This window comes from Galleria mellonella, unplaced genomic scaffold (assembly GCF_026898425.1).
Source record: "Galleria mellonella isolate WM207_F2 unplaced genomic scaffold, CSIRO_AGI_GalMel_v1 utg332, whole genome shotgun sequence".
NCBI lineage: Eukaryota > Metazoa > Arthropoda > Insecta > Lepidoptera > Pyralidae > Galleria > Galleria mellonella.
In genome coordinates this window covers 714,310-726,624 of record NW_026442080.1, presented here as the reverse complement: position 1 = coordinate 726,624, position 12,315 = coordinate 714,310, and the positions used below count along the sequence as shown (strand labels likewise).

The 12,315-nt window shown below is 37.9% G+C and overlaps 1 protein-coding gene across 1 annotated transcript in view; it reads right to left on the bottom strand.

The window, feature by feature from the left end:
- Window positions 1-12,315, bottom strand: part of LOC113516547 (ATP-dependent RNA helicase DHX30-like) — a 30,027-nt gene that overhangs the window by 12,496 nt on the left and 5,216 nt on the right. The window contains exons 5-11 of the mRNA XM_052896762.1: window positions 12,023-12,109; window positions 9,779-9,838; window positions 9,006-9,147; window positions 1,663-1,858; window positions 1,407-1,524; window positions 969-1,125; window positions 295-454 (exon numbers count right to left, since the gene is read on the bottom strand). Coding sequence (XP_052752722.1) covers window positions 295-454; window positions 969-1,125; window positions 1,407-1,524; window positions 1,663-1,858; window positions 9,006-9,147; window positions 9,779-9,838; window positions 12,023-12,109 — 920 coding nt within the window. The remainder of the gene's footprint in view (window positions 1-294; window positions 455-968; window positions 1,126-1,406; window positions 1,525-1,662; window positions 1,859-9,005; window positions 9,148-9,778; window positions 9,839-12,022; window positions 12,110-12,315) is intronic.

Here is a 12,315-nt window from a genome sequence, read left to right as displayed (position 1 = left end):
CCTGATGGAAAGTGGTAACCGTCGCCTATAGACATGAGCAGTACCATGGACATAACAGAGTATACTGTTTCGCCTACGATACCCCCCATGCGTTGCCATTCCTGAGGACTCAGGTGTTATTCCTCCGTACCCAGTAAATTCACGCCATATCCCACCCTTCAAACTGAAACACAGCCATGCAAACACAACTGCTTTACGATTGAAACACGAATGGAACAGAGGTACCCAAGCAATTGACTTTTGTACAAAGTCTCCCTCTGGTCATAATATATTTTTTACACCCGTAGATTTTACCTCTTGGCAGTTAACCATCGGTTTTCCTTCTTCCTTCTTGCAGTTCTCGAAGCTGTTTTGCAGTTTCAAGCCAAATTTCTTCTGTATATCCTCTAAATGGAATACTTCTACGGGAAACGTTCGCCCTGGCACGTCCACTACTGGACACGAGTCGAAATATCTGCGGCGATAGACAATTTTACTAATATAATAGAATTGATTTTTGTTTTAAACCACGAAGGCAAACAAGCATATAGCCAGGGGGAAGGGATTGTTAGTAATGGGGAGGTTAGTATCCACTGCTGTCAATGTAGCAATGAAATATAATGTAGAATATATGTAAATTTCCCATATAGTTAATAATTTTGCACGCCTACATAGAGGCAGAATGTATACGGGAAATGTAAACCTCTTTTATCTAAAACTACCTGCATTCTGGCAAAATAAATTAATTTTATTTCAATATACCAAATCTGGTCGACCTCCACGTTGTCCTCCTTGGAAACCATCATGACTAATTTATCGTGGAATTCGACACGATTGGCTAACTGACCTGCTTTTACCTTTTTGCCTATCATCCCTCACTGGTGCCCCGCCAGTGTATACCGTTAGCACAGATGGTGTATACAGAGAGCGCAGGCGGGGTTACCATTTCATTATCATCCATTAAAAAAAAAAAAAACTAACTAACTCACCTAGTAAACACCTCAGTATCAAGAGTGGCACTCATGATGATGACCTTCAAATGCGGATTTATTTTCACGGCTCGCTTCAACAGCAGGAGAGTGAGGTCCGTATTGACATCTCTCTCGTGGGCCTCGTCTATGAACACGTGGGAACAGCCTTCCAAACCTGCATGGGAGACGAATTCATACCATTCTAATATCTCTTCATGTAATGTTTTATAACTGTAATGTTGATATGTAAATAAATATAAAAAAAGACTAGTGGAACTATAAAAGTAGTATTATTTTGAATATAAAGTAAAAAAAAATTTGAATATTTTGATAAAAAGGCAACAATGGATGGATAGTATATCGCTAAATAGCGATCTCTTCCAGCCAATCTTAGGATGGAGAAAATAATTAAAATTGGGTCTATTCAAAGCGTAAAAGAATAATAATATAATTTACCTGGATTAGCGTGCAGTCTCTTGAGGAGCACTCCAGACGTGCAGTACAAGATGGACCCACCAGGGGGTCTCGGTGGCTTCGTGTCGAGACGGACGTGGTAGCCGATAGATTCACCCACCTGCGAAGATGGAATCGAATCGTCAGAAAATACTCGTAAGTTGCACATAAACCTATCCAACATACATAGCACAAACGCATCAAGAACCCCCTCCTTTTTCGAAGTCGGTTAAAAGAACAATCATCAGAAATATCTTACATTTTCGCCAAGCTCGCTAGCCACCCTCTCGGCCAGACCTATGGCGGCCACCCTCCGCGGCTCCGACACTATTGCCGTAGTACCAGCCCCCCAGTGCTTCAACACAGCGGCCGGCGCCCTGGTAGACTTGCCGCACCCTGGCGCCCCCACTATCACGGTGACCTGAGACTTTTCTATTGCAGCCGTGATCTGATTTCTGCGAATTTTATAGATATTTGTTTACTATTAAACCACCCCTTTTGTAACATATTTTTAATAGACTTCTAGAAGGAGGTTGTCGATTCGATGTATTTTTTTTATGTTTGTTACCTTATAACTCCGGCAGTTCTAAACCAACTTGGAAAATTCTTTTTTTATCTGAAATTTTATCAAAATCGGTCCAGTAGTTTAGTTTTTAAATCAAAATAACCGGTTTTGTTACAATTTAAGTAGTTTTTACTTCAAACCGAAACGTAGCCATGCAAACACAGCTGCTTCACCTTTGAAACACGAATGGGACAGAGGTGCCCAAGCAAACGACTTTTTTACAAAGTCTCCCTTTGGTAATGAATTATAGGAAGATTAGAGACAAATTTGCAAGGAAATGAGATATGAATTGTACCCATAAGCCGGGGCGGGTCGCTAGTTACTTCAATATCAAACGACCTACATTACGCGTGACGTATCTCGCGAAAGTTAAGCAAGCGCCAACGAAAGGGAGAGTGAACGAGAAAGTACGTGGCTACGTCACGCGACGTCATTTGACGTCATTTTACGTCACTCGTGTAATAACAGGATTGACTTTTTTTTTGATGGGTGAAAATGGTATGGTAACCCCGCCTGCGCTAGATATAAGTTAGATATAAGTTAGATAGATATAAGATACAAGTTTCACCAACATTTAAATATTTTTTAACGGAAGCTTAGTGTTTATTTATTTATATTTTTGCATAAATTAAAACATGTCTATAGGGCGGACTTAATGTCTATATAATGTATATACAATATTTTTTTAAGTAAATAAACTTAACCCTTCTTTGCATAATGGTGGAAATTTCCATCATAACATTAATTGCCCAAAAAATATATAAAAGACCAAGTTCACTTTAAGTAGATCGTGTTTGGATACCTTTTTAATGTCCATTGCTAAAAAACAAAACATAGCTGTCAAGTTTATTACTTTAATCATTTTTCCTTTAATTTTGAACGTGAATTATATCACCTTGATTTATTTCACCAATAAAAAAACAAAAAAAGGGTTAATAGTAAATTGCAGCTGCGCGAAGCCGGGGCGGGTCGCTAGTTACTTCAATAACAAATGACCTACATTATGCGTGACGTAAAGTATTTCTCGCGAAAGTTAAGCGAGCGCCAACGAAAGGGAGAGCGAACGAGAAAGTACGTGGCTACGTCACGCGACGTCAAATGACGCATTTGACGTCACGCGCGCGTGACGCGTCACGTCACACGTCAGCTGGCACGAAAGCGAACCGTTTCACTTTCACTCTTTCGATTTCTATAGCGTTACGTTTCTGTCTACGTAACGCTGCGTCACAGTAACGTAACGCTTACTTTTTTTCCCCAGAATCTACTGAGATCCTGTTATTTTCTGGAGCCAATACGCGTCGCTACTGGGATACGACGCACAGCGGTGTATAAGCGTAGTGGTAACTAGGTACACCTGGGGGGAAAGGGGTTGTTAGTAATGGAGACTGAGAATCCCATTGCTAGCAATATACCCAACCAGGTCAGCAGTAGACCGATAACGGCTGATATGATGATAATGATGAATGATTCTAAATAATTTAAGATTTTGTTTTATAAGAACACTAAAATCCATAAATCATGACAAAATCAGTAAGGCACCAATACGGTAGTAAAATATGAAATACAAGTCAAAATTCACCAAAATATCTCACCATAATTATTAACCAATTCCTTAAAACTAGTATTAATATTCATTAGGATTTTTTCGAATTTCGAATTGACTTATTTGTCCTTTTTTGAATTCAGTTGTAAATTTGGAAATAAGCAATTCAATAATTAAAATTAATCAACATTCCATTTAGGAAATCGCAATAAAAAATGTAATAAGAAATAAAAAATAAGGTTGAGGTGGTATGAAATGTTTTTAGGTTTAAGTTCGTCTTGCAACTACATATCAGCCGTTAACTGCCCACTGTTGAAAATAGGCCTCCCTCAATAGAGGGGGTTTTGCTAGTAGTTGCCACGCGTGGCAGGCAGATTGGCAACTGCACTTAGGCTTTGGTGATATTTTAAAAGGGACGCTGCTGCCTATCCCTCGCTGTCCCTTCTGTCGCTGTCTTGCGACACCCACGGGAAAGAAAAGTCGATTCCTTTTGCCTAGCACGGGACGGGATTGTTACTATGGGATCTAACAGCTCCATTGCTAGCAATGTACCCTCTCTGGTCGACGTCCACGTCGTTCCCCCTGGAAACTATCGTGGATAATTCTAATTGAAATCGTCGAGATAAGCTAACTGACCTGCTTTCATTCTTATCAGTCATCTATCACTGGTGCCCCGCCAGTGTATACCGATAGCGCAGACGGGGTTACCATACTATTACCACCCATGAAAAAAAATACTCGACTATTAAGTTCCTTTAGTCGCCTTTTAAAATACCCACGGGAAAGAAAGGTATGGCCCATTCTATGCCGGGAGTACACGGTACTTTTCCGTAGTCGGGTAACAAACAAGTGCGATGACGTATCAGACGGGTGTCATAATGAAAACGAAACTGGCGTGGAACGAGCGAAACTGAACACATTCGATGGGCGAATTTCACCAAGCAGAAAGGAGGTCACAGTGTCAGTTCGAGCAGATATTGGGCACGCGGCGCCGCTCTCGAAGTCAAATTCGGCTACTTTCGACGGGCTCGACTTACCTCAGCGGGAAAAGTGAACGAAACCAACGTTCTCGTGTCGTAGATGAGACTAGCTAGCAACAGCTGTAGGGGAATTACATTTAACCGACTTCAAATAAAGAATACGTTCTAAAAAAAAATACTTTATTTGTGACAAAACCAACTATTTTGATTTAACCCTTCTTTGCATAATGGTGAAAATTTCCTTCATAACATTGAACGTCCAAAAATTATATTAAAGAATAAGTTCAGTTTAAGTTGATCGTGTCTGGATACCTTTTGAATGTCCATTGTAGAAAAAAAAACATAGCTATCAAATTTATTTTTTTAACCAATTTTCCCTTAATTCTGAACGTGAATTATATCACCTTGATTTATTTCACCAATAAAAAAAAATCATGCAAAGAAGGGTTAAAAAACTAAACTACTGACCAATTTAGATTTTTTCCCAAATTTCTATGGGACCAATTTGTAAGTACACCTTTGAGCTGAAAAAATTCAATTCGGTTTACAACTGACAGAGTTATGAGATGAAAAACAAAAAAAAAAAACACAACCGAATTGAGAACTTCCATCTTTTTAAAATCGGTTGAAAAAAGTTTCTAAATTCGGTTGTTTTTTTTTTTCAAATACAAATACAAATACAAATACAAAGACTTTACTGTGGATCATAGGTTAAATTAAGGTATTACATGAGTTAAATAGTATCTCCATGTCCTGCTATATAAGCGTACAATATTTTTTAGTGTGTTAACTTCATAAGTCCGTCATTATCACCAACCAGTTTTCTTTTTTTAAATATATCTAATAGAATCAATACCAGAATGAATATCATAATTATAAAAAATAATAATAAGAAAAAAAAATTTTTAGATTTTATGAAGATATCAGTTGAAATACACATAAAAATATGATCGAATTGACAATTTCCTTCTTTTAAAAGTCCTTTTAAAGTCGCTTGTTTATTTTCGATAATTCGTGTTTTAACTGTGAAGCAGTTTTGTTTGCATGGCTATGTTTCGGTTTGAAGGGTCCCACCCTTCAAACAGTTTGAAGGGTGGGATATGGCGTGAATTTACTGGGTACAGAGGAATAACACCTGAGTCCTCAGGAATGGCAACGCAAGGGGGGTATCATGGGCGAAACAGTATACTCTGTTCTGTCCATGGTGCTGCTCATGTATATAGGCGACGGTTACCACTTTCCATCAGGTGGCCGTCAGCTTGTTTGCCATTCAAAGTTGCATAAAAAAGAATTTGGTAAAATAAAGTACCTCAATGTCGTGTGATCCCGGCATAGTGGACCATCCCATCCTTTCTCGTTGCTATCGCAAGAAGCGACTAAGAGAACTTATCGGTCAAGGGCAGGCGAAAGGGATAGGCAGCAACGTCCCTCTTAAAAAGTCTCTAAAAGTTTAACTGCGGTTGCCAACTCGCCTGCCAAGCGTAGCAACTAGTGGCAAAACCTTTCTTATGGGCGAGGCCTATGTTCAGCAGTGGACAGTTAACATGGCTGATATGATGATGATGAAGTGCCTAGGTACGTTGCATATCATTTTAGACTAATGTAACAAATTTCATGTATTATATGAATATAATAATTGATCTATCATTAATTATATGTAATCTGATTTATATGACATATTTATAGTAAAAAATCATGGTTACCCATCAATTTAGCTCTTATTATTGAAGTAACAGGGCATAAAAACGAAATGAAAAATATACAATGGAACATACGGCCTCCTCCTTTTTTGAAGTCGGCTAAAAAGATTTTTGCGTTAATTGATCATGTATTATTGTCATTATTAGAGAATAACTTGAAATAATTTTAAAAATAAGACACCAACCGTAGATACGTTTTGTCTTATTTTTTTAAAAGACCAATTTTTAAAAAAAGAATCATAGTTGTTTTAGTACTAAATTAGTAAGCGATCTTCGCATGTCCTTTTTCAAAATTGAAAATTTCAAAATAAGACCGATAACGGTATAAGGAAAAGAAAAAAAAAAAAACATTATACAAAGTCGCCTTTATATTAAAAATTGACCGTTGTTATCCTACACGCTACCAATTTTAGCGAGATAAGGTCAAGGTCACGCGCCGCGCGGGAAGGTCATATTTTGAGGTCGCGCCCCTCGTAATGGGGACTCAAGGGCGAATTTTGTGGGTTACGCTCACAATCAGGACATTGAGGTCGCGGCACAGACAATGTAGAGCAAACGTTACAAGGTTTTTCGAATTTGGAACGTGTGTCGGTGTCGAGGTCGTTTGTCTATGCTGTGTTTTTTGCACTGGAGACATGTGTAGGTTAGAATTTATTCTACTTATTGGACCGAGTTTTTTTTTTAATGGATGGTAATGGAATGGTAACCCCGCCTGCGCTAACGGTATACGCTGGCGGGGCACCAGTGACAGATAATAGGTGAGGATGAAAAGGTAGGTCAGTTAGCCCATCGTGATGAATACACTTGGAATTCAGCACGATGGTTTCCAGGGGAGACTACGGGGAGGTCGACCTGTTAGGGTATATTATTAGCAATGGATCTGATAATCCGCATTACTAACAATCTCTTCTCCCCCCAAATATTGGACCGAATTACTACTATACTAGTTTTTATCCGCGACTTCGTCCGCGTGATCATATGTCTGACTATCTATCCGAGTGGTCTAACGGCTCAGCACAATGCTTTACTTTCCGATGGTAGCGCGTTCGATCTCGGCTTAATATAAATATTGATTTTAATGAGTACATTTGTGTGTTTTTATAAAAAAAGTTTTTAAGAATGTAGCACAGGCTTTGCTTAGTACTTATATATTATCTTTGGTTTTTTTTTTAATTGATGATAATGAAATGGTAACCCCACCCGCACTATCGGTATACACCAGTGGGGTACCAGTGAAGGATGATAGGTGAGGATGAAGCAGGTCAGTTAGCCCATCGTGACAAATTCCACAAGAATTGTTCACGATGGTTTCCAGGGGGAACCACGTGGAGGTCGACCTAATAAGGCATATTGCTAGCAATGGGGCTGTCAAACTCCGTTGCTAACAATCCCTTTCCCCCATTATCTTTGGTTTAGTACTAGATATCGCTTTTAATATGTATAGTGATTTTATTTACTTGTTTATACATAAAAGATATATGTAAATAAATAATATTACATATAATTAATTCAGTAATATATATATAAAAAATAATGGTTAATTAAGTTTATCAGAGGAAGACTTTGTATAAAGTCCTCTACTTGGGTATCTATTTTCCACTTGTGTTTCTGCCGTGAAGCAGCTCTGCTTGCATGGCTGTTTTTAGATTTGAAGATTGGGGCATGATAGTGAAATTACAGGGTATGGAGACAGAGGGAAACTTTGCACAAAAGTCGTTTGCTAAGGTAACTCTGTCCCATTCGTATTTCAACCGTAAAACAGTTATGTTTGCATGGCTGTGTTTCGGTTTGAAGGGTGGGATATAGCGATTTGCCCAATTTGATTGGGCCAATTAAAAATGGATTCGAAGCGATTTGAACCCTCTTGCTCCGGGCTATTTAAATGCAATGCTACGAGTAGATATCGGTGCCAAATTTATCAAAAAAAAAAGTAAATTAAAACAGTGCTGTAAATATTTATTAGGTATAATTTCGTTTGACATTACCAAAATATCAACTGGGTATTAAGAGCCGTCAAGTAAACTTTGTCTTGAAAAATTATAGAAATGTTCAAGTGGGGCATGGCACAAAAACAAGTGGGAAACACTGCTCTAAACTATTATTTGAATGAAAAGCGTGCATGGTGTTTTTTTTTGATGGGTGAAAATGGTATGGTAATCCCGCCTGCGCTAACGGAATACCCTGGCGGAGCACCAGTGAAGGGTGATAGATGAGAATGAAAACAGGCCAGTTAGCCCATCATGATGAATTCATCAGGAATTAACCATGAAAGTTTCCAGGGAGAACTGCGAGGAGGTCGACCTGGTGGGGTATATTGCTAGCAATGGGATTCTCAGTCTCCATTACTAACAATCCCTTTCCTCCCGCGTGCATGGTGTTACTCGATCATGCACAGGCTTTTTAATGACAATATAATTTTAGACATAGTAACCCTAATTTCATTAAAAAAAAATTACCATTTAAAAGTGCTTGTAAACTATCTAGTCTACTAACTAGTCTATTTAAATAAAGATGATTTGATTTCGAATCAAGGGAGTCACAGTGTATACTGTGACATCTCTTGTGCTATTCATATCTAGAGACGTCTATCCTGATGAATTCCCCAAGAATTAATGATGAACCACGATGGTTTCCAGGGGGAACCGCGTGGAGTTTTGCACTATACTGTACTGTCGGGTTCATTAATCGATTTTTTTTACAATTTCAAGAGCCAAGTCTGGCAACCGGCAAGTTCTGGCAAGGAATGGGCCCGTTGCTTATGACAGTCTATGGGCCTATGTCCAGCAGTGGACAGATAATGCTAATAATACTTACGCATATCCATCAATCGGAAGAGGAGTCAGCATTTCTTCGTACTCTTCGAACTTCTGTCGCAGGGTTCGTTCCCTTCGCGCTAATGTGGACTCTGAGGGTGGCGTGATACTCTTCCCGTATACTGGGTGAATTTGGACTTTCTCTGTTAGAAAATAAGAATTGTTTTTAAGTAATTTGTAACATTAAGAAACTGACGGGCCGACTAGTGTGTGGTAGTGGTGGCACAGAATAGGCCATCCCTTTCATTAACTAAAACTTAAAAATGATTAAATGTTTTAATCTATACTTATAATAAATCTGTGGAGAGGTCAATTCTGTACATGAAATATATTTCCAAAATAACTATCAGGGGGTGATTAGTGATCGATACTGGTGCCAAAAATGCAATCAGTAAAATTTTTGTCTATCTGTTTGTATGTTCGTTATAGAAACAAAAACTACTCGACGGATTTTAAGGGATTGTTAGTGATGTGGACTAACAATCCCATTGCTAGAGTTGAATTCTATTGTATTCACAAGATGGGCTAACTCACATGCTTTTTTCATCCTCATCAATCACGCCTGACTGGTGTCCCGCCAGCGTATACCGTCAGCGCAAACGGGGTTACCATTCCATTATCACCCATTAAAAAAAAATACAATAGTGTAACTATATTAATTATGTAATATATATTATATATTCTTAGCGAATTTAGGGCTTCCCTTCTCCCCCTGTAGCTGATGCCTATGTCTGTACAAACTAACCCGGTATATGATCTAAAACTTCACCATACCTGACATATCCGCCACTTCAATGCCACCTCTTGTTCTTAAGTCGTCTTCAGAGAAATCATCTGCAACAAAAAAATACTTATAAAACAACTATAGGTAAATTTTTTTTTTATACCACTGAGGTGGCAAACAAGCATACGGCCCACCTGATGGTAAGCGGTTACCGTAGCCTATGAACGTCTGCAATACCAGAGGTATTATGCGCGCGTTGCCGAGCCTGAAGAAACCTCTTTACTCCCCTTTTGAAGAACCCCATGCTGTAGTCTCTTGGGAAAACATCGGCAGGGAGCTCATTCCATAAACAGAGAAAACATCTCTGAAACCGCGTTGTACGCGATCATTTAGACTATAAGGTATGAGGGTGAACTCCCTGTCGATGGCGAGCCGTACGATGATAGAAAGTGGCCGCAGGCATCATATTGAATAATTCCTCTGAGCACAATCCGTTTGCCATGTGATCCCGGTATAGAATGGCCCACCCCTTCCTTTCCAGTGGGTGTCGTAAGAGGCGACTAAGGTACCTTCATGGTCGAAGGATGGGCAAGAACTTCCCTCTTAAAACACCATCATAGCCTAACTACAGTTGCCACTGTCTGCTAAGCATGGTTATTACTAGCAAAATCCCCCTCAGAATGTAAAATGCCATAAGGAATGGTCCAACAGGACCATTATAGACTGCTATAAGGAACGCCTTGTGGTAGTCTATGGGGGAGTTCATTTACTATCTACTGCTGAACATAGGCCTCCCACATAGACTGCCATAAGGAATGGACCTGAGCCATCTGCATTGCAACTCCAAATATTACTAATTTAGTACAATTAAATAGGTTATAATTTACGGTAAACAGGAAACGGTTTTTCATTATTTATATCTACATGAAAATAATATTATTAGCGCCCTCTGCAAAATAGACCAGGTAACCACTCCAAATAAAAGTACAATAAGTATGCTTTGAGTTTGCTTTTTATATTTCCATCCCAATTATTCTGTACCATAATTCCCACTGCTTCACTAGATGGCGTTATAACAATTTTTTAAACAAATTAAGATATGACTTCATTATAGATTTGCCTTGTTTTAATACTCAAAGCTATGCCATGTCATTTACTGTACATGCTGCACGTCTCTGGAATTCACTTCCTAATAACTTAAAGATGGCACAATCGCTGAAATCTTTTAAAGCAGGTATCATAAAATTTTATTTTGAAAATCCCTCTTCATTGAGCCAATTGTGGATATATGTATTTATTATGTATACATGTATGTGTATGTAGGAGTGTATATATATATATATATATATATATATATATATATATATATATATATATATGTGTATGTGTATAAGTTTTTATTTATTAATGTTATATTATTATTAATTTACTTTTATTATTTACATATGTAGGTATATAGAGCTGTTTTTATTGTGTTATATATTCAATTTTTTTTTACTGGGTATTATTTAGTTTATCTTTAATTGTACGGTTATTACCCTTATACATTCTACAGTTTTCTTTCAGCTTCTCAAAGGTTGACTGTAAGAGATCCCTTTATGGGATAAGTCCGCCATTGTATACTAAATCATTTACTAGTATTTAATCTGAGTTATGTACAATAAAGATTTTTACAATACAATACAAGATATTTTAAATTTATGTATTAAATACCCCAATCATTTATGACAAAAGTGCCACGATCTGTACTTGTTACAACTACAGAAATAAGTACCACCTGTACATGTGACAATGTGTGTGTGTGTGTATGTGTAGTACGATTAGCGCGGAAAAATAAATTTGAATGCTGACGAATCTTTGAGAGGGGATGAGTTTAGATCGTAGTGGGTGCAAGGGAAGTGTCCATACTGTATTTTAGTACTATTATTTATACTGTGGTATTAAGACAGAACTATTAGGTGTTGCACATAATTTAATATTTACTAAAAAAAATTTGAACCCTTTAAGTTTTAAATATAAAGACAGATACATGGACTGCGATAGTTTATTATTATTATTATATCAGCCACTAACTGCCTACTCGTGAACCTTCCCATAAGGGGGTGGGGGGGTTGTCAGTAGTTGCCACGCTTGGTAAGTGAATTGGCAACTGCAGTTAGGCTTTGTGAACGCTGCTGCCTACCCCACTAAGTGTGGTCACTGCGATAGTATAAAAACTTACTGCTAATAAAGTTGTAAATAATCAGTAAACTTAAAAAATATTATAGATATAAAAACGAATATTTCAAACATACCTTCATCAATTGTTGAGTCTCTAGTTAAAACGGCAGGCGTTACTACCGAATGCTTCGCATTTTTAAACGTTGCTTCATATACGTCCTCTGTGAGATAGTAGGAAAAACAATAAGTTTAGATGTTAAGAGAGTTCATACCGAAACTGAAAGTGCCAGTGTCCAGTTATCTGTTAATTTTCAATAACTATTGAAATATTTACAATATTTGTGATTGAATAATCAAAAAATACTCTGAGGGCCTACCATGAAATATTTTTCGAAATTTCGGGGACGAACGAAACAGAAATTTGATG